The sequence below is a fragment of the Myotis davidii genome, unplaced genomic scaffold, assembly GCF_000327345.1.
Source record: "Myotis davidii unplaced genomic scaffold, ASM32734v1 scaffold243, whole genome shotgun sequence".
In the NCBI taxonomy this organism is placed as follows: Eukaryota; Metazoa; Chordata; class Mammalia; order Chiroptera; family Vespertilionidae; genus Myotis; species Myotis davidii.
The window spans coordinates 219653-242166 of record NW_006295183.1 but is presented as its reverse complement, the minus strand read 5'-3'; the positions used below and the strand labels follow the sequence as shown (position 1 = coordinate 242166).

The following is a 22514-nucleotide window of genomic DNA, read 5'->3' as shown; positions in this document are numbered from 1 at the left end:
ACAGTAGCAGGGCAAATGCAGCACCTAACTCCTGTTTGTAAGATCTGAGAGTATCTATCCCCAAATGTTTTCTCTCTCTTTAGAATGGAGAATAATTTAATCTCAGCCCGGGGTCCTGGTTACCATTTCTGGGACAACAGGAAGGGTTTCTCCTCTCCTAGTAGTAAGTGATTCATTTGGTTTCTCCCCTCGTAGTAGTGATTCCATTGCTGCTGCTAATCCAGTGGCTCTCATCACACTCAAAGTCCAAACTTGGGTAGTTCAGTTGGTTAGTGTGTAGTCCTGAAATGCCAAGGTTGTAGGTCCAATCCCCCCGTCAGGGCACACACAAGAATCAACCTATGAATGTATAAGTAAATGAAACAACAAATAGATGTTTCTCTCTCTGAAGTTACTTTGTTGTTCTGTTTACGTATTGCCCTCTTCCACAGGAGTGCAAGCCGCGCCCCCAAAGCTGGGTCTTTTCTGAGCGATATCTGCTGTATCCCGCCCCTACCAACATGCCCAGGAGCGCTGTGACTTATTGGAAGAGATGGACATTGCAGTATTCAATCCCAGCTCCGTCTGCGCCTGGAAAGATGTGCGCCTTACTCCCCGGCGGCCTCTGAGGGGCCGCGCCCGGGGGCCTCTGGGAAGTGTAGTCCGCGCGCTCGCCGGACCCCTGGGTTGCTGGAGCGAGACTCCGCGTGCGCAGGCGCACTTCCGGCTCTGCCCCGTCGCTGCGGCCATTGTCCAGCCCCGGGGCGGCTAAGGAGGCTTAGGGCCTCACCTCCGCACAGCAGAATTGGAGAGGACTGAGCCGGAGGCGGGGGCGAGGGCGAGAGGAGCCGGCCCAAACCTTGGGTGGGCCTGAGATCGCAAAACCCGGAAACTCCAGGAGGCAGTGATTCCGACTGTGCGGGCAGGAGCTGCACCTCCCACGAGTTTGGCGCGTGTCTGCGGGGCCGCGCCCACCATCCTGCGGGTGGGACTGGGCGTGGCCAAAGGAGGGTGTCCTCGACTCGGTAGGCGCTTAATTTGGTGGAGGGGGTGCGGCAGGCCGACGCGGCGCCCAGGCACCTCTCCACCCCTCTCCCGGGAGACGTGTCTGCGAGGCGGAGGCGGGCCCCGCGGGACGGGGTGGGGGTCGGTGGGTTCCGCGCGGTGAGTGCGCCCTTTCTTCTCTCCCCAGTCTCTGTCTGGGAGCCAGGCCCGGCGAGGCAGGAATGGCCCCGAGGCCGCCGACGGAGGCGCCCCAGGTGAGCTGCACGGACTTTCGTCCCCCGGGAGTGTTTGGAGCAGTCATTGTTCTCCTGGGGAGACGTCGTTTCCTGGCCCGGCCGCCCCCTCGGGGTCCCCCACCCCTGTGAAACCCGAGGTGCCCAGAGCTGCGGGGAGCGGGCTTCCGTAAAGGGGGGCTGTCCCGGGAGTGGAGGGGACCAGGGCCGGGGGTCGCCTAGGAGGAGTTAAGAGCGGATGTGTTGGGAGGTGTCAGTATTGAGAATCCTGAGAGCCAAACCGATTCCGTGAACTCTTCTTGTCCAGGAGGAATGGAGAGGGTGGGTGACCGGATGGGAAACTGTACCGGAGGGAGTGATGGCCAGTGAGTGAGGAGAGCGGAGCCAAGCTTCTGATCTAGGAAGCATGGTCTGGATTTGCCGAGGAAGAGGCTGGAGATGGGCTTTCTTGGGCAAGGAGTGGGGGTGGGGGCAGGGGGTACAAGGAGGATTGTCCCAGAGCTTTTCGTGTCTTTCTGCTTTAACAAAGGTATTGTAGTGCACATCCCCAGATGTCCAGCCTTCGGGGTCATTAGCATGAAGCTCATTTGTGCGGGAGAAGGCATTTTTACAGAAGCATCACAACTGAGGTTGTCCAAGGATTTACTTAGAGTGTATCGGTGAAATACAAGGTCCAGATGGTATTTTAATCCACACTCTTTAGAATTAAGGAAAGATCATATTCTGATTGTTATGTGTATGAGACAAGATCAATCCAGACAAGATCAATATATATATATGTTTCAGAGAGGAAGGGAGAGAGAGAGAAACATCAATGATGACAGAATCATTGATCAGCTGTCTCCTGCATGCTCCCTGCTGAGGACTGAGCCTGCAGCCCAGGCATGTGCCCTAACCAGGAAGCCAACCTGACCTCCTGGTTCATAGGTGGATGCTCAACCACTGAGCCACATGCCTGCTGGGCTGGGTTGCCTTTGGGGGGGGGGGGGAGTGCTTTTTTAATGGTGAAAGTGGATTTGTGTTCTGAGTAGTGAGTTTTAGGGACTGCTGTAAACTTCATTTTTAAAGTTAATGTTTCCTAAACACTCTGGGTCAGTTGTTCTGTTCTCATAGAATGGCCCGATAGCCCATCGAACTCAGGCTGAAGGGCAGAATAGAACAGTGACCTACAACAGGGGCTTTTTAGGCAGAGATTTCCCTTCATCAGTGGTTCCCTTTCCCTGAGCATAGCCCCTGGGAATGCAAAAGATGAGTAATTGAGTCATGTGACAACTTATCCAGGAAATTAATTAGTGGGGGAGACAGCCCCTGCAGAAGTATAGAGCACAGGAGAGGTGGTGCCAAGCATTGTTGCAGAGGTCCAGAGGCTGTGAGTGCAGAGCAGGGGAGGAAATTCTGCCTTTGGGAAAGTCAGTAGAGCTGCCTTTGCATAGGAGCTTAATCAACGCGGGTGTAATGGAAGGGGATGAGGGTAGAGCTGGTTGCCTGTGGGTCAGGGGACTTGGGAGGCAAAAAGATGAGGGATGTTTTCATGAAACCGTTGTCCTGTGAGACTGTCGGTGTAGGTTGTAGGCCAGTGATGGTGAACCTTTTGAGCTCGGCGTGTCAGTATTTTGAAAAACCCTAACTTAACTCTGGTGCCGTGTCACATATAGAAATTTTTTGATATTTGCAACCATAGTAAAACAAAGATGTATATTTTTGATATTTATTTTAGATATTTAAGATGCCATTTAACAAAGAAAAATCAACCAAAAAAATCAGTTCGCGTGTCATAGGTTCGCCATCACTGGTGTAGGCAATGGTTAGATGAGAATAGAAAAGAGTTTGGACTTTTTTCTTTTGGCCTTTGTAACCCACTTATTCCTTTACGTATTCATTCAACAGATAATCATTGAACCCTGTGATGTATTAATACCCTCTTCTAGGTGGCTGAGATACATTAGTGAACAAAATTGGTAAAAGTCTCTGTTTTTATGGAGCTTACATCCTAGAAGTAGACAAAAATTATATGATATCCTAGACCAGTGATGGCGAACCTATGACACGCGTGTCAGAGGTGACACTTGAACTAATGTTTGGGGTTGATTTTTCTTTGTGAAATGGCATTTAAATATATAAAATAAATATCAAAAATATACATCTTTGTTTTACTATGGTTGCAAATATCAAAAAATTTCTATATGTGACACGGCACCAGAGTTAAGTTAGGGTTTTTCAAAATGCTGACACGCCGAGCTCAAAAGGTTCGCCATCACTGTCCTAGACAGTGGTTCTCAACCTTCTGGCCCTTTAAATACAGTTCCTCATGTTGTGACCCAACCATAAAATTATTTTCGTTGCTACTTCATAACTGTCATGTTGCTACTGTTATGAATCATAATGTAAATATCTGATATGCAGGATGGTCTTAGGCGACCCCTGTGAAAGGGTCGTTCGACTGCTAAAGGGGTCGTGACCGACAGGTTGAGAACCGCTGTCCTAGAAGGTGATGGTACCTCCGAAAAATAATTAAAAGTAGGAAAAGGTAAGGAGGGTTGAGTGGGAGATGTCAGGGCTTGTGGTAGGATGGCCATTTTAAATAGGATGGTAAGCTTATGCTTGTTGGTGACATCTGAGCGGACTTAAAGGAGGCCTGGGAAGGGGTTCTCCGGAAACACCCGAATGTGTGTCTGGTGTGTTCAGGGAGCAGCAAGGAGCCTACTATATCTTGAGCCAATGTTTTTGAGCAGGAAACTAGTATAGTTTCTTATTACTTTTAAAGATTGTTGTGAATAATGAAGCGTCAGAGCTCCTTTAGGGGCGTGGTTAGCAAATACCTGAAGTGGTCCACAGTGGGAGGGGAATGGGAGCCGAGATGGGTGAGGGGGATACCCTGAAAGCCCTATATATATGTAAACACTATGTATTTCCTTCCTTACATGTGTACTACGTGTTTAGTTAGGAATAAAAAAGATGTTTACCATTCTTAAAGTTGAAGCCACCAGAACAGTAAGAAATGGGGGAAGTTTTATAAGAAAAAAACTACATGTGGATACCTGTACTTGTTCTACCTTGAGGGGAGGAAATGGAGAGGGACTGGGTCCGGTCTGTTTTGATTCCTGATCCCAAGAGGTCTTACTGTTCATGTCACATGGAGTGGTATGTTTACCCATCCATCTCTACACTGGACTGTCAGTTCCTTTAGGGTAGGGCTTTGTAACTCCTCTTGTCCCTTGCTCCAGGGTACATAGGTGGTAAGTGGGTGTTACATGAACAAACATTCATAACCACTTAGCCCCAAGCAGCAGTTTTACACTTTCTGCATTTTCTGCTCCTTACATGGCAAAAATGATATTTTTCCAATTATAGTGACACTAATTTTGGGGGAAAAAATAATTGCATGACTTTAACAGTTTTAAGAAATTTTGTCTTAAAGACAGTGTTAAGATGTCAAACCCTGTTCCTCTAAGTCTAAAACCTATTTCAAAAGTATGATTCTTTTCCTGACTTTCCTGTACTACCTTTTTTTAAAAATCCTCACCCAAGAATATGCTTCCATTGACTTTTAACAGAGAGTGAGAGAGAGAAAGAGAGAAACATTGATCAGCTACCTCCCATACAAGCCTGCACCTGGGATCGAATCCACAATCTAAGCATGTGCTCTGACTGGGAATCAAACCACCACCCTCCGGTGTATGGGACAGTGCTCCAGTCAACCAAGCCACCTGGCCGGGGCTGTATTACTTATATTAAAATATACCTATTAAATATACCTTAATTATATCATCTAGACCTTTTTTTTAACAAAAAGAAAGTCATTTATGTTATCTCTTCTTTAGCATATCTATTTGTTTTGATGAATTTCCTCTTTTTTCTAACTGTGCATGTTTTTCCCTTAAACATTTCCAATTACAATATTTTAAATTTCACATAGTTTTTATGAGGGTTTTTTAAAATCACTTTTAATGGCTGTATTATATTGCTTTGTATGGACATACTAAAATTTGTTTAACCATTCCTCATAAGACATTTAGATTGTTTCTGAAATTTTTACTATTATAAATAATACTCATTTCTATGTAAATCAATATTTTAAAATTATTAGGGGGGGGGTTGTTTTGTTTTGTTTTGGTATTGAAATCCAGTGTGTATTTTGCACTTACCACACGTCTGGTTTAGACTAGCCACATTGCAGGTGCTCAGTAGCCACCTGTGGCTAGTGGTTTACTGTATTAGCGTAGTTCTAGAATGTGATTGTCTGACTTACTGGCATTTTGGGCATGGGAGAGCAGAGTGAGTGTAGGTGAGGGAGTAGTAGGTCAGGGATGAGGTTCAAGATGAAGTTAGGGAGATAGTGGGGGAACAGATTGTGAAGGCCTATGTAGGCCATTGTAAAGATTTGGCTTTGAATTGGGATGCCATTAGAGGTTTTGAAGCAAAGAAGTGACTTGATCTGACATGTTTTAACAAGATTACTCTAGTTGTTATATGGAAAACAGACTTGGGAGAGACACAGGAGTAGAAGGAGGAGAGAGGGAAGTTAGGAGGTTGTAGCAATGGTCCAGGTAAGAGATGATGGTGGCATGGACTAGGGTGAGGATGGTAGGAATAGGGAAAAGTAGGGAGAAATTAAAGGTTTGTACGCATGATCAAATTTGTGTTTTAGAGAAGGGCCTTCCACCGCCCTCTACTGGGGATTGTGCCCACAACCCAGGCATATGCCCTGACCAGAACCAAACTATGACCTTCCCAGTTCATAGGTCAGCACTCAACCACTGCGCCACACCAGCCGGGCTCATTGGCATTTTCATTCTGCCACAGTGCATGTGGTCAAGTCAGACACCTAGTAAATACTCGTGTCATCTTACGTGGCACAGTCAGATCCCTGACCTGGTCAGAAAAATTTGCCACGTTTCAACCCTTCCGTATTCCTGTGGGGACACAGCCACAGGGATGTGATACAGAGGAGCCAGTGTTGTGTATGAATGCAGTCATGCACTTCACTAAGCAGAGGGGCCACTCCTGTTTCTCTAAAATTCAGATCTCTGCCATCTCCTTGAGGCTCAACTCAGGAAACAGATGTGTGGTATGGGTCAGGCACTTGTTGAAACTAGTGTTTTAGAGTTAAAAACAATTTTATAGTAGCTGCCCTCATAATGCTCACCATCTAACTAAAAAAACAAGTATTCGAATAATTGTGTGTGTGCCAGGGGGCTTAAAGGACACAATACAGTGATTGGCCCTCCAGTGGGGAATCGGAAGGTTTCAGTGAAAATCTGCTAACGAATATCTGAAGTATGAAATGGAATTAGCAAAGAATGATATTTCCCAGGAACGGAAAAACAACCACATGGGGAGAAGGGCATGGACTAAGGCAGAAACCTCCAAGTAACCTTCCCTCGCAGCTCCAGCGACCTTATGGCTCTGCTTTCAACATCTAATTGTCTTTACCATAGTTTCTTGTATCCTTTTTTTTTTTTTTAATATATTTTATTGATTTTTTACAGAGAGGAAGGGAGAGAGATAAAGAGTTAGAAACATCGATGAAAGAGAAACATCGATCAGCTGCCTCCTGCACATTTCCCACTGGGGATGTGCCCGCAACCCAGGTACATGCCCTTGACCGGAATCGAACCTGGGACCTTTCAGTCTGCAGGCCGATGCTCTATCCACTGAGCCAAACCGGTTTCGGCTCTTGTATCCTTCTTGAGATAGAAATCTAACCAGGACCAAAGGATAAATTTCAAATAGGCCATGGCGACAGGTGTCTCATGGCTTAACAAGGCCTAGCAAGGCAAGCAAAAATCAAGCCACAAGCATCAGAACTGCCAATTGAGAGTCATGGAGGACCCTCAGCTAGCCTTGTTTCATTGGGGAGGTGAGGAGAAAGTGGTTGGAATGGAATAAGAAACATGAAAAGACCTTTGACCTAGCAATTCCAATTCTAGCTAGCTATTCTAGAGAAGTTCTGGCATAATTGCACAAACAGTATTTAATGCAGTCATGTTTGCAGTAGCAAAATATTGTAAATCATCCAAGTGTCTATTTACAGGACCTGGTCCATTCATTCATTCTCAGGGTGTTTGTCATCATTCACTGTCAGTCAAGGTATATAACTGGTGAAGACAGATAAAGTTCTCATGGAGCTCATAGTGGGGGAGGCAGACAAGCTAACAAGTAAGCAATCTCAGATAAGGCTTAGAAATACAAGTATCCCTTTTAATCTGTTTGATTCATGAGTTAAAGTGGCAGGAATTTGGGCAGTGAGAGATAACTGTCTGGAAGAAAATTAAACATGGTAATATCATGGAGAGTAAATTAAAGGAAGGTGCTGAGACAGCTTTTCTGAGGAAGTGATGCTGGAGATAAGACTGAAATAACTAGTAGTAACTAGTTGTCAGCCATGTAGAGATTCTAGGGGAGAGAGAGTAACAAGCATAAAGGCCCAGGTGGGAACAATCTTGAAGTATTCAAGGGTCAACAAGTTCAGCATGGCTAGGGCCCCGTGAATGGTGGGGAGTTTGAATTTTATTCTTAATACAATAGGTGCTGTTGGCTTTAGATCACAGGAATATTATTATATATGGAGTCTGTGAAGTAATTCAGAGGGTTAAGGTGAAGTTATATGTATTGCTATGGGAAGATCTCTAAGATCTCTAACTATTACATAGTTTAATGTAAAAATAAGTTGTAGAACACTATGGTATTTCACAAAACAAGACACTGGGTGCATGTGTGTAAGAAACATGGAATAGGGACTCTTTAAGTGTATGCACCAAACTTTTAACAGTGGTTATTTCTAGGGTTTAAATTAGGATTGGTGATGGGAATGAAGGAGGGCTGCCACTGCCACTTTTTACTTCCCACCATATTTGGATTTTGTAACAAAGGAAGGACACGGGCTGGGAGGTTGTGATTGCATGAAAAGGCTTGGCTTTGAAGGGAAATACAACAAAAAGTAAGGATTGCAGGATATACTGCTCCTCATGACTTTCTAGCCTGGATATTAAATTATGTAAGTGTGTAAACAACTACTATATGTAACCCAACATTGTCCCCTCAGGATATTAAATGTGATCATCGTTTCTAATAGACTCTACAGTGTGTTCCCAGTATTGCCATGAGAATGTTTGTGGTTGATCCTACTTGAGCATGAATGTGATCCTACAGGAATCAGTGACATTCAAGGATGTGGCTGTGGACTTCACACAGGAAGAATGGCACCACATGGCCCCTGCTCAGAGGCGCTTGTACAGGGATGTGATGCTGGAGAACTACAGCAACCTGGTTTCTCTTGGTAAGGACCACATCTTAATGTCTTGCCTGTTGGTGGGTCTTTCCTTTCTCAGTTACTGTGGTTGTGGAGTTCTGTGGCTGCGGCTTGGGTGGCTGTGAGCAGGGTGTGGGTGTTCAGTGTCAGAGCCTGTTCATCTTTTGGGACCCAGCCTTACGGGTATCTGAGCCTGCTCTTCAGGTAAAAGGTCTTTCTTTTGCAGAACTGGGAGTAGGCCGTTTGATTGCATAATATCTCAAGTTGCCCGTTTTCTTTTCCTTCAGAGTTCATGAGGATCAAGGACTACTACTGACTTGTAGGAGACTTCTTTGTCTACTTGCACAAACAAACAAATCTTGTGTTTTTACCCATGAGCAGGATATCAAGTTTCCAAGCCAGAGGTGATTTTCAAATTGGAGCAAGGAGAAGAGCCATGGCTATCAGAGGGAGAAATCCAAAGATCTGTCTGTCCAGGTAAATGAGTGAGGATCATGCTTGTAGGAACCAGTGCAGACAGTGGCATAGCTGAGGGAGTGGGAAGCATTTTCAGATTGCTGTCCTGGGAGCGGACAGCTCATAGACAGGCAGAGGAGGCTGAGCTATCATGACACCTCTGTATATCTCCCTTCTCCAGTAGGGTGCTCCTACTGCTGGTAGGTCTTAGAGGAAAAGATACCACTTTGTTCTACACTTAGTATACCGTTTCTCCTGTCCTATAACCCTACTTGCTGGATTATTTTCTCCTCTGTATCCTAAGTCTCCCATCATTATTTAGCAATCCCTTTTCTTACTCATTCAGACATAATTGAACTTCCATGTCTCTTTGTTTCGTCTCACTGTCAGCTGTCCCAGACTTGTAGGAAATATCCACAGCCTTGATTCTTCCTCTCTTCATAATTTGTTTTTAGACTTCCTCCCCTCACTACACCTGTCTAGGGAGAAATATGGTCTTCCATCCATTCTGTGGCCATGTTGATTTGACTCATTGCCTCTCTCCACAGTTCCTAGAATATCATTTTCTCCTGGTCTCTCACCTTGTTAAGTGCTTCTTGGCTTTAGGTCTTTGGCTTTTCTTGCTTTTCCCTCTAAGCAAATATGCCTTAAGGCAGCAGTTCTCAACCTGTGGATCGTGACCCCTTTGGAGGTCGAACGACCCTTTCACAGAGTTTGCCTAAGACCATCCTGCATATCAGATATTTACATTACTATTCATAACGGTAGCAACATTACAGTTATGAAGTAGCAACGAAAATAATGTTATGGTTGGGTCACAACATGAGGAGCTGTATTTAAAGGGCCAGAAGGTTGAGAACCACTGCCTTAAGGAGTCTGTCCTCCAGGCTCCTCCCCCTTCTTTGTTCCAAAGAGGGTGCCTGCCTTCTGATGGTTGCAGCTCTTTATTTATGCTATAGACTCAAAAATCATCCTTGTCTGTACCCTGGTCACTTATTTCTTTTCACAGAACACCTTCACTCGGAAGTCCCACTCAGTTCTTATTAAAGATATAAAATCTGAATTAATCTTCTTGCCCATCACTCCTTTCTACCCTGGCCTGTTAGAAACCTTTTAGTATTTCTAATCTCTCAGACCAGACGCCATAGTCTTTTTCTTTCAACCCAGGTTATTTTCCTTCTTTCCTGCCTTTAACTTCCACTGGTATCATCTTCAACCAAACCCCAGGCTTAGATTACTATAATTTCCAGTTAAAATTGCTCCCTCCATCTTTTTTTATAATCCATATTAGATTTTTTTAAATTGATTTCAGAGAAGGAGAGGGAGAGAGAGATAGAAACATCAATGATGAGAGAGAATCATTGATCAGCTGCCTGCTGCACGTCCCCTACTGGGGATCGAGCCCACAACCCGGGCATGTGCCCTTGACCAGAGTCGAACCTGGTACCCTTCAGTCGTCAGGCTGATGCTCTATCCACTGAGCCAAACCAGCCAGGGCCCATCCTTTTAAAGTGTACACTTCAATGGTTTTGGGATATACAGCGGGGCCTTGACTTACGAGCATCCCGATTAATGAGTTTTTCGAGATACGAGCCGTCTCTCAGCCGATTTTTTGCTTTGAGTTGCGAGTTAAAATTTGGGTTACGAGCCAGCTACAGATACCCTACCGCTAGTTGGCGCAGCGAACGAACGTCACATTGAATGCTATAACATCAGCCCAGCATCATGTGTCTCATTCATTTTTTGATTTGACATATGAGTAATTTGAGTTACGAGCTCTGTCACGGAACAAATTAAACTCGTAAGTCAAGGCTCCACTGTATACAGAGTTGTGCAACCATCACCACTATGTAATTACACAACATGTTCACCCCAAAAGGAAACCCTGCACCTAGTAGCAGTGACTTTCTATTTCCCATACCCCAGCTTCTGGCAACCATTAATCTACTTTTTCTCTGTATGGATTTTCCTATGCTGGGTATTTTCTGTAAATGGAATCATATAATATGTAGCCCTTTGTGACTAGCTCAGCCATGGGCAAACTACGGCCCGCGGGCCGGATCCGGCCGGTTTGAAATGAATAAAACTAAAAAAAAAAAAGACCGTACTCTTTTATGTAATGATGTTTACTTTGAATTTATATTAGTTCATACAAACACTCCATCCATGCTTTTGTTCCGGCCCTCCGGTCCAGTTTAAGAACCCATTGTGGCCCTCGAGTCAAAAAGTTTGCCCACCCCTGGACTAGCTTCTTTCACTTAGCATATGTTTTTAGGGCTCATCTAACATGTATTACTTCATTTCTTGGTATTCATTCCTTTGTATTTATTCCATTGTATGCATATAACCACATTTTATTTATTAATCACTTGATGGGCCATATTGGACATTTTTAATGCTTTATCTTTATAAACCACCCACCCCAGAAAAAACCTTGCTGTTACTCCCTATATCTCATTATAGAAAATAAACATCCTTGATTTAAATGTCTGCATCAAACCTTCCAGTATGATCTTTCTATTCCCACCAAAGCAACCTTCACTTAGGTTGAACTTCTTTTTAATGTTCTTTGTAAGTAGCATATACTTTCCCTCATTAGATAATGCTTTCTGCCTATCCAAAACCATCTATTCTTTTAAGTTCAAGGTCTGTCTAATTCATGAAACCTAATGCATACTAACATATTTACTTCTTCCTTCCCTGGTCAGAAATACTATTTATATCATCTCTACCACACAAATTCAGTTGTAATAATATATTACTCAATGATTTTTTCTTTGTCTTTTTATCTTTCTTTTTAGTTGTCAAAAGATTGAGTCTAGATTTCAAGCTACTAGAGAGTCTGTTTTTATTTCTATATATTCTATCTGTGGTGCAAAGCATGTTAGCAGGCAGTTAGATTGATTGTTATGGAAACTGGCTTGGGAGAGAATTTTATTATCCACTTATTTCAACAAATATTTCTTAAATTGTTCCACTGAGAAGTATTCTAAAAGAAATACAAAGCATTCCCTGTCCTTAGAAATTTAGAATTGAGTCTTGTTACAGGGTAAGGAATTTTGATGTTTAGGGCCCCTTAGTTGCTATGTTATTCCCTCCTAACATTTTATTATGAAAATTTTCAAATATATGAGAAATTGAAGAAATTATACAGTGAACACTAATTGTATAGTTAACATTTTGTTATATTTGCTTTATCACATACCTCTTCATCTGTTCATCTGTCAATTTATCTTTTATGTATTCCAAGTAAGTTGCAGATGAGTATATTTCATTCCTACATTTTTTCATGTGCATATCATTAACTAGAGCTCAATATTTGTTAATGGTTTTTAGAGATCAATTTATTAGGCAGATTAAAATAAATCCTTTTTGGTTAAGCAAGGTGGTTAGTGTAGAATCAAATAGACAAAAACCACAGCCCCACTTGTAAGGGCAAGAATGATTTGCCTCTTGAAATATTTTTCTTAGTGTATGACATCTAGCCCTTGATCTTCCGGTGTATCAAAGAATCATTTTTGTTAGGTCACTGGCTGCAGATTTTTCACTTCAGGGTTTGACCATCTGGAGCCTCAGAGATAACATTTAAAGAAATTATAAAACAGATATATTAGGGAGATAGATTCTATAGTGGTTTGTAAAATGGAAAGGAGTCATAGAGAGCAGATAAGATACTGCAAGATGGACTGTGATCCTTTTTCCTTTGTATCTATGCCTAACACTTTCTTAATCACTTATCTCCTTACTCCCTAATCAGCCCTTCTAGCCGGGCTTCCTAGTTCTGAACTTATCATTCATTCTGGATCTGCAGTCTGTATTATCATATCTCTTCACTCTTCCTTTCCTCCATTTTGGGTATTCTCCCCAAACTGCAGGGCTGACTTCAAAACAGAGTCGTGTATAATTTAAATCTCATTTCCTCATTCCTACTGTAGCAGTTTGTGTCAGCAGGAGGGAATAGGGGACTTTTGCACTTTGGATTTCTTTCAGACTGGAAGACCAGGCCTGTGGCCAAATCATCAAATCTACAGCAGAGCACATTTGAAGTATCCCTGCACACAGATGATCTCTCATGTGCTACATTAGAAGATGTGAGTAATCAGTTAGAGAGGCACCAGGAAAACTGGAAGAGGTATCTGGGGCCAGATGTATCCACCCAAAAGAAAATAATCACACCAGAGAAAACCTTGGAGCATAATAAATTTGGTGAAAACTCTAGATTGAACACAGGCCTGGTTACACAACTGAACATTCCTTCAAGGTCTAGTGAATGTGATACACTTGGAATCAATTTGGGACATAATTCAGACTTACTTAATCAGAATAATATCCTTGTAAAAAAGAAACCTTATAAATGTAATAAATGTAGAAAAGCTTTTATTCATAGATCATCACTTACTAAACATGAGAAAACTCATAAAGGAGAGGGAGCTTTTCCCAATGGTACAGATCAGGGAATTTATGCTGGAAAGAAACACCATGAATGTACTGACTGTGGGAAAACCTTCCTATGGAAGACACAGCTTACTGAACATCAGAGAATTCACACAGGGGAGAAACCCTTTGAATGTAATGTGTGCGGGAAAGCCTTCAGGCATAGTTCGTCCCTTGGTCAGCATGAGAATGCACATACCGGAGAGAAACCCTATCAGTGTAGTCTCTGTGGGAAAGCCTTTCAGCGCAGCTCCTCACTTGTTCAACACCAGAGAATTCACACTGGAGAGAAACCCTATCGATGTAACTTATGTGGGAGGTCTTTCAGGCATGGCACGTCCCTCACTCAGCATGAGGTCACACACAGTGGAGAGAAACCCTTTCAATGTAAGGAATGTGGGAAAGCCTTTAGTCGATGTTCTTCCCTTGTCCAGCATGAGAGGACTCATACTGGAGAAAAACCTTTTGAATGTAGCATATGTGGGAGGGCTTTTGGTCAGAGCCCATCCCTTTATAAACATATGAGGATTCATAAGAGAGGGAAACCTTACCAAAGCAATAACTATGGCATAGACTTCAAGCACAGCTCATCTCTTACTCAAGATGAAAGCACTCTGGTGGAAGTGAAATCCTACCATTGTAATGACTGTGGGGAAGACTTCAGTCACTTTACAGACTTTTCTGACCATCAGAAGATCCATACTGGACAGAGCCCCTATGATTGTGAGCAGACCTTCAGTCAACAATCTATTTCTCATCCTGGAGAGAAACCCTATCAGTGTAATGTATGTGGGAAAGCTTTCAAAAGGAGTACAAGTTTCATAGAGCATCACAGAATTCATACTGGAGAAAAACCCTATGAATGTAATGAATGTGGAGAGGCCTTCAGTCGACGCTCATCACTTACTCAACATGAGAGAACCCATACAGGAGAGAAACCCTATGAATGTATTGACTGTGGGAAAGCCTTCAGTCAGAGTTCATCCCTCATTCAGCATGAGAGAACTCATACTGGAGAAAAACCCTATGAATGTAATCAATGTGGGCGAGCTTTCCGAAAGAAAACCAATCTACATGATCATCAGAGAATTCATACTGGAGAAAAACCCTATACTTGTAAGGAATGTGGGAAAAACTTCAGTCGAAGCTCAGCTCTAACTAAACACCAGAGAATTCATATGCGAAATAAACTCTAAGAACCTTGGAATTTTTTTTAAAAAATGTGCAGAAAGCTTTAGCTAAAATATTGTTCATACTCATTGTCAAAGGATTCTTGCTGGATAAAAAGCTTGAGAATGTCACAAATTATGTGTATTTGTATGTTGTGTGCAGAGAAAACTCTGCTAGTAGACAATTTTTTTCAATAAAAGCCACATTCTTAGATCTGGTTACAAACTTTTATAAAAACAACTACAAACATAATATATAACCTGTTGGAAATGGTATGCCTATATATTGGACTTTATAAAACTTGTTAACATATATGTGCAGGAGATTACAAACTTTCAACAATTTGACTTGCAAGTGTTACTGTTTACAGCCTTTTTTATAGATAAAATTCCTGCATTAATGACAAAAACTCATTTTAAAAATTGCTTGACAACTGCATTCAATTGCAGCTCTTATATTGAATGCACCATGGAAACCAATTCCACCTCCAGAAATTCACCATTCAAAGAATTAGATCAGCAGTCCAGCTACTTCATTGTACAGACGAAGAACCTGAAAACCAAAGATGTGAAATGGTTTGCGCAGTATGCTACAGCTTATGGTGGTAAAACTGGTATAGGATGCAGGTCTCCTGGCTCTTTGGCTCCAGGGTCTTGACACTGAAAAGCTAATTTGGAATTCAGAGGGCTTTTAAATAAATTTTAAATCAGATGCACAAACATTTAATGAGCACTTAAGAATTCATAAAAGCATAAGAGGCAGCAAATTTAAATTTGTCACAAACTTATTTAAAGCAACTTGTTAGAAGCTTACAAACCAAAATGTTAACAGAAACTAAATGGTTGAACTAAAGTATCATAATTATACTTTCAGCTAACATGTCAGTTTTATAGAACTATTAAGTCCTTCTCTGCACTGCCCCAAGCTTCCTATATTGGATCAATGAGAAAACAACACAAGACTAAGACAAGAATTTTCCCCAAAATTAATTTGACAGTGTAGAAGTATAAATTCAGTTACCTCTTGCCATAAAATTTGCCTTTAAATTAACACATGTGCCAAGGAAATATTTCACCATAAAAAAATAATAATAACTTAAGCTTGGTGTTGCTTTTCCATCCGTAAAGCCTGAGAGCTAAGTCAGTTTCAGTAGCCCACTCAAATCCTTAGTGTCCCTTAGTGGGAATTCATAGGTCATCCCAAAGGAATTTCAAGAAGCTTTGTTGGTTCATTGGCACTAACAGTGCAGATAATTTTAGAAGCAATTGTGGACATTGACCCCTTTCAAAATACATGAGCATCTTTTCTCTAAGATAAAACAATTTTTCCACCTTGATGAGTCATGGGGAGGAGTAATATGAGTGGTGATGATGAAACCTTTCATCCATCATCCTTATCTCATCCTGGATAACAGGAGACAGCTCCCAACCATTCTTCATAGTTCTTTTGCAGGAAAATGTGCCTGGGGGTTGAAATATGGCATGTCTAGCCCATTGTCTATCATATATGAAGCAAGATGGGATACTCCCTAGCCGATTTGCCCATCTAAGACATTAGCCATTCAAAACATGCCTTGTTTATGATATGCCATGCTGAGTGCACATTCAATGCCAAAGTCATGCTTGTATTGTCTGGTACATAGTTTGACAATATGTAATACTCAAACCTTCCCTATTGATTGGCCAAGATGCCTATCAGGGACTCATTTTGCTGCTGATTGTTTGGGGATCCTCATAGTGGACTATTTGTAAAAATGGCATGAATTGTAACCAATTGAGTGCTACCCTACTGTTATAGAAGTTTATAAACACTTTAGATCTAGAAGACCCAAAGGAGACCACTGGTTTGTGTGTGGAGTCTGGCCTAGATCCAACCAATCTCCGAATCTCAGCACATCTTCATTAACAGGGAGGGAGCCCAGGATATATGTGTGGCTAACAGAGCAGAGGATTCTGTGGTCCCAGCATCTATGCACCGTGCACTTATGACCACCTAGCTTTCTAGGCCACATGAAATGCATCCTTGTAACATCGTTGTGTCATTTCAATAAATAGCCTTCTTAGTTGAATGGGAGTCAGTATGTCTATTTCAATTTTCAGAAGTTGACTAAGAAAAGAGTGGCATATCAAGGAGGGATTAACTGCTGAACTCTTCACAGCCAGGTGAGTTAATAACAGCTACCATTTATTGAATGCTTGCTACTTGAAAGACACTGTGCCAAGTACTTGGTAGCCATCATTTCAGTTAATTCTTAAAGTTCCCCATTCTAGGTCTTGTGGTAACTGTTGTCTGCCCAGCTTTTTTCCTCTCTTTCCTTGTAACAATCCCTGCTGTACCGATCACAGGAATACAAAGCAGGACATGCCTGGGGCTCAGTGATAGTTTTAGGGGAAAGCATGTGCCTAGTTGAGCCAATATCAGAGTCCTTTGCCAGGATTTTTCAAAGCAGAGTTAGCAGGGAAATTTTAATTTGGGGTTGCTAGGCTGGGAGGATGAAGGCTAGAGCTGCCTGGAGCCCGATTCCCTACCAGAGGGGAGGTCTCTTGTGAAAGAGGGTGCCACTGACATGATGGTGTTCTCTTTACTAATCCCTGAAGTCTTTGGACCTGCCTCAATTTCTGAAGCATTTTGTAGGATTCAGTGGGCTCCCCACTATCAGTCCAGTGATTCCCCCCTTTTTGACTAAAGGCTAATCTGTTAGACTCAGTTTCTTTTTTTCTTTTTCTTTTTTCTTTTTTTTTTTTACATTTTTATTGATTTCAGAGAGGGAAATACCAATGATGAGAGAAAATCTTTGATCAGCTGCCTCCTGCATGCCCCCTACTGGGGTTTGAGCCTGCAACCCGAGCATGTGCCCTTGACCAAAATCAAACCGGGGACCCTTCAGTCCGCAGGCCGACGCTCTATCCACTGAGCCAAACCAGTTAGGGCTAGACTCAGTTTCTTGCATTAATTAAATCTAATACATGTATTATGTCCTTGTTTTATAATGGTTGGGGGTTGGGGGGATGGGACCCAGAGGTAAAGTAACTCACCCCAGGTAGTACTGCCCTTGGCATACTTAGACTCAGGACTGGCTGCAAAGGCTCTTAACCACTAACTGATGTCTCAAGGGCCATGTTGGGTTCAAGGAGCCCATAGTGCAGTGTCATTTGGGGGTGAGTAGATACAAGAATATGGTGATAGGTCAGAGACCAAAAGGAGACAAAATGATGAAGGGCCTTGGAATGTTTTCTTGACTCAGTAAATTAAACCCCTAAATTCACTCACAACCCTCATACCTTAATGTATCATTTAAATCAGCCTATACTGTAGATAAAAATATTATATCCTCTTTAAAGAACAACTTTCATATTTTCCATGGTGCTACTACATAGTCTCAATTTCCTTAAGTCCCCCATTGTGACAATTTTATAATAATGACATTGAGTACTTCTATCTTTTTAAGGACTCCCACTTTATAGAATCTTTTATGTTAATTTTTAACATATCCAGAATGAAAATGAGATAAAATATCCGAAGTGAGATGGTTAGGTCAGCAGGTAGAGGTTAGTATAACCGGGTGGTGTGAGATTCATACCAGAGTAAACTAGATATGATAGCCCAGGAGTAATCATCTCAAAATTGCAAACAGGACCCAAGAGAAAAACCAGCCTCCCACCCTGGGGAAGGTCCCAGGGAAGGCCTCTCCCCTGAGCACCTAACACACCTCTGCCTACATGGGAGAGAAGAAAAACACTTCTGCAGTTTCTATGCATATTGATGGTGGTCATGTTAAGTTCTTCATAGCTGCTAAACTAGTTAAGTCTTACTCATCTTAAAAATGCAAATGTAGCTGGCTGCCCTATTTCAACTAAATTGGTGTCTCTCTTAAATTTTCAGAGATAACTGTTAATGACCATCATGGTACCACAATCTGTGTTTGTGATTATTTGCTGTTCTTCCTCCACCTTGCACTAGATTATGAATTTCAGGATGGCTGAGTCCACATCTATTCTGCTAACTTTTTCTTTACCTACTTATTACTAGTATAGTGCTAGGGATATAGGTACTTAATATAGTCTTGTTAAGTGAGCAATGGAGTAGAGATTTGTTGGTAGACAAAGAAGACTGGTTTATAAATAAAAAGATTCTCAATCTTGAAATTAGAATATTGCAAGAGAAAGCAGTAAGATACTATTTCTGGCAAAAATTTAGAAGTCTGGCAGAAGAAAAATGCAAGCTTGTATGTACTGCTGGCAGGTGGGTAAATTGGTATAATTATTTTGAGAGTAGAGATTTCCAGTAAAGTTGAAGCTAAGCATGCTTCATGACCCAAATGAGATGGATACCCTAGACTATAAATTCTCCCAAGTGAGCACAAAGGCATACATGAGGATGCTCATTGCAGTAATGTTTGAAATAGTGAAAATATGGACATAACACAAATGCCTGTCAGTAAGTGAATGGGTTAATAAGTTGTGGCATATTCTTATATAATACAACACAGTGCTTAAATGAAGGAACCAGAGCATCTGGCAAAACATGCTATCTCTGCCTATTCTACTCCTACGTCCATGCATTCTAAATGTTTGTTTTATTATGTGTCCTACTCTGGAAGGTAAGCTCCATGAGAGTAGAGATTGGGGGTGGGGAGCACATGTTATTGAAGCATAAAAGCATACAGAAAAGTACAAAATAGCCAGTGAACAACTTGATGATTGAGGATGGCTACTCTCGGATCTTTTGTGTAGTGCCCTGTCCCCCAGCATAGAATTTCAAATATTTAACAAATACATGCATTAACATGCCTACCATATTGAAAATAAAGTTACAGAGGAATGTATATAATGTGGGATGTTATAACTAAAAGAAATCGATTAACCTGTTTTTATCATCTCATGAGGTAAAAGGAGGAAGGTATTCAAATATCAGCTTCAGAATGTTGGTTTCCTCTAGAGCTAATGGGGAGAGGAATAGGAAGGAATAAAAGAAGGCTTAAACTCCTATCATTTTAAAATATGGCAAGAGCCCTGGACGACTTGGCTCAATGGATAGAGCGTCGGCCTGTGGACTGAAGGATCCCAGGTTCGATTCCGGTCAAGGGCACATGCCTGGGTTGCGGGCTCAATCCCCAGTAGGGGTTGTGCAGGAGGCAGCCAATCAATGATTCTCTCTCATCATTGATGTTTCTATCTATCTCCCTCTCTCTTCCTCTCTAATAATAATAATAAATAAAATAAAATATGGCAAGATATTTACATTTGTTAAAGGAGTATGATGCATAGGTATTTATTGTATGTGTTTCTCTGAACCTTTAATCTCTTTAATAATTGAAGTCCGCGTCTTGCTCTCATCTGGTCTCACCCATAAAGCCACCTGCTTGGTTCCCCTCAGGGTATGAGCCTGTTGAGCCTGTATATGTAGTGTTTCCAAAAGGTAATTATTTTCAGGAGTTGGTGGAAAGAGAACTAATTTTTGCTAATAAATTTCAGTGAAAGCCCTATAATTTTGAGAAAACACTTTATTTTGGACACATTTTTAATTATTTTTAATTCTTTATTGTTGAAAATATTACATATGTCCCCTTCTCCCCCCTCCCCCATTGACTCCCTCCAGCCGGCCCCCACCCCAGGCCCTCACCACCCCATTGTCTGTGTCCATAGGCTATGCATATATGCATGCAAGGTCTTTGGTTGATTACCTCCCACCCATCCATCCTCCCCCACCTTCTCTCTGAGATTCCTCACTCTGTTCCATGCTTCCATGTCTCTGCATCCACTCTGTTCATCAGAGTATTTTGTTACTGAGATTCCACATATGAGTGAGATTATATGATACTTGTCTTTCTCTGACTGGCTTATTTCACTTAGCATGATACTCTCCAGGTCCCTCCATGCTGTCTCAAAGGATAAGAGATTCTTTTTTACTGCTGCATAGTATTCTTTGGTATAAATGTACCACAGCTTTTTTTATCCACTCATTTACTGATGGGCACTTGGGCTGTTTCCAGATCTTGGCTATTGTAAATTGTGCTGCTATGAACACAGGGGTACATACACTTTTTCTGATTGGTGTTTCAGGTTTCTTAGGATATATTCCTAGAAGTGGGATCACTGGATCAATGGCAGTTCCACATTTAATTTTTTGAGGAACCTCGATACTGTTTTCCATGATGGCTGCACCAGTCTGCATTCCCACCAGCAGTGTACTTGGGTCCCCTTTTCTCTACATCCTCACCAGTACTTGTCATTTGTTGATTTGTTGATGGTAGCCATTCTGACAAGTGTGAGGTGGTACCTCATTGTCATGGACAAACAGATTTTAATGGATAAAGGAACCAAGAAATTTTGAACTGATGTATAGATGATATTTTATGCTATGACCAGATAAGTAGCTGTAATAACTAATGGGATTTTGCTTTACAATGTACATTAAGAAACTAGCAATTATCAATTGTTCCTGAATTTTAATGCTCATTTTCAAAAGTTAAGAATTGTCACAGGATTTTGGCTTGGAGTGACTGAGAAAGCCCCAACCAAAGGTGAAAACAAAATGTCATGTTATCCTACATTATAAAGGGTGGCATGAAGACTGGGCACACTGTCCCACAGGATTCACTAGGACGTGTGAGACTTGCACATGTAACCTTGCAACAAGTGTCAGATCCAGAGGAGAGAGGGGCCTTATGTTCCTGCCTTGAGGCCTTTGCCCCTCCCCTCAGGGCTAGGTAATTCAGGCAGGAGAGAATGACTGCAGGTATTGACATCTGAAATCATGGGAGCTGGTTTCACTGTCTCCATCCTCAGTGAAACCACTTCTGGCTGCCACCTGGAGTTCTTGGCAGAGCTTGCTGTCTACCCTGAAGAGTGCATATGCAGTGGTGAGGGGATAGGGAGGGATCAAACACAGAAAGGTTCCCACAGCTGACTGGAGATTTCTGAAGGGCCGGGAATCCTGCTGGAGTAGCTAGCCCCTGGCAGCAGAGCGTGGAAGCCCTCCGAGGCTCTGCATTTGTGTTGTGTCTAGAAAGAAAAGGGTAGAACAACTCCATTGGTTTTCTTTGCTGCCAGAGATCACGAGACAGGATTTCAATGCATCTTGGATAGGATGACCATATAATTGACCATCTAAACTGGGAACCTTAAGAATGAAGGGGAAGCTGACCATACTGTAAGCTGGGGCTGTGCTGGAAAACCGGGACATATGTTTACCCTGTGCTTGGAGCTCCCAGGAGGGAGGAAGGTGGAGTAGCAGGGGCCAAAGGGCTGTGTCCAGTAGCTGCCCAACCAAACTAGGGGATGACCCACCTGGAGAGGGGTTAGAGGCAAAGACTGCATGGACTAGTCTGCCCCGCTGTGAATGAACACAGGGGACTGGGGTGAAACTGCACGTAGTACCCAGACAGCCACCCATCTCCCTGAGAGAGGACATCCCTGTTGGGACAGGCCACTGGTCCCAGGTCAAACAGGAGTAACCCAGCTGACCCGAACCTACCTTCTCCTTCGCTCTGGCCCAACCAACGCTAGGAGAAGCCGGTTGGGCATATCGGCATCTAAGAATAAGGTATGAGCCCTGGCTGGTGTTGCTAGAAGGTTATAGCATCCACCAGGCACCAAAGGGTGGCGGGTTCGATTCTCCACCAAGGGCAGGTGCCTGGGTCGCAGGCTCCATTCTCGGTGCCTCGGGTCTCGAGAGAAGGAATCAATCGGTGTCTCTCACCTCTCTCTCTCTCTCTCTCTCGATCAATAGGGAAAATATCCTCGAATAAGGGTTGGAGGGAAAAAGAATAAGGTATGAGTTTGGACTTTTGAACTGGGCTGGACTAACAATCATAAGAAAGCATAAAATTGCTTTCTCTCTGGTTAAAGGATCCTAAAGGAGGATTCGACAGTGTGGCGGGTGACAACACATTGGTTGGAGAGGTTTGTACCATCAAATTTAGAATTAATAAGAGGAAGATCTGGGTGTGCCCTTTAAAGAGGTGTCAAAGGAAGCCCACTTGC

At 42.5% G+C, this 22514-nt stretch overlaps 1 protein-coding gene across 4 annotated transcripts in view; it reads left to right on the top strand.

Moving 5' to 3' along the window:
• Nucleotides 1–17264, top strand: part of ZFP90 (ZFP90 zinc finger protein) — an 84651-nt gene extending 67387 nt beyond the window's left edge. Inside the window, exons 4-8 of one of the 4 annotated variants that reach the window (XM_015567824.1) lie at nucleotides 432–1004; nucleotides 1172–1238; nucleotides 8370–8496; nucleotides 8851–8946; nucleotides 14979–17264. In XM_015567824.1, coding sequence (XP_015423310.1) covers nucleotides 1206–1238; nucleotides 8370–8496; nucleotides 8851–8946; nucleotides 14979–15043 — 321 coding nt within the window. In that variant the 5' untranslated portion in view covers nucleotides 432–1004; nucleotides 1172–1205 and the 3' untranslated portion in view covers nucleotides 15044–17264. Of the gene's footprint in view, nucleotides 1–409; nucleotides 1005–1171; nucleotides 1239–8369; nucleotides 8497–8850; nucleotides 8947–12915 lie in introns of those variants that run through there. The other 3 variants (XM_006769739.2, XM_015567822.1, XM_015567823.1) reach the window with 3 other exon arrangements.
• The last annotated feature ends 5250 nt before the right edge of the window (nucleotides 17265–22514 follow it).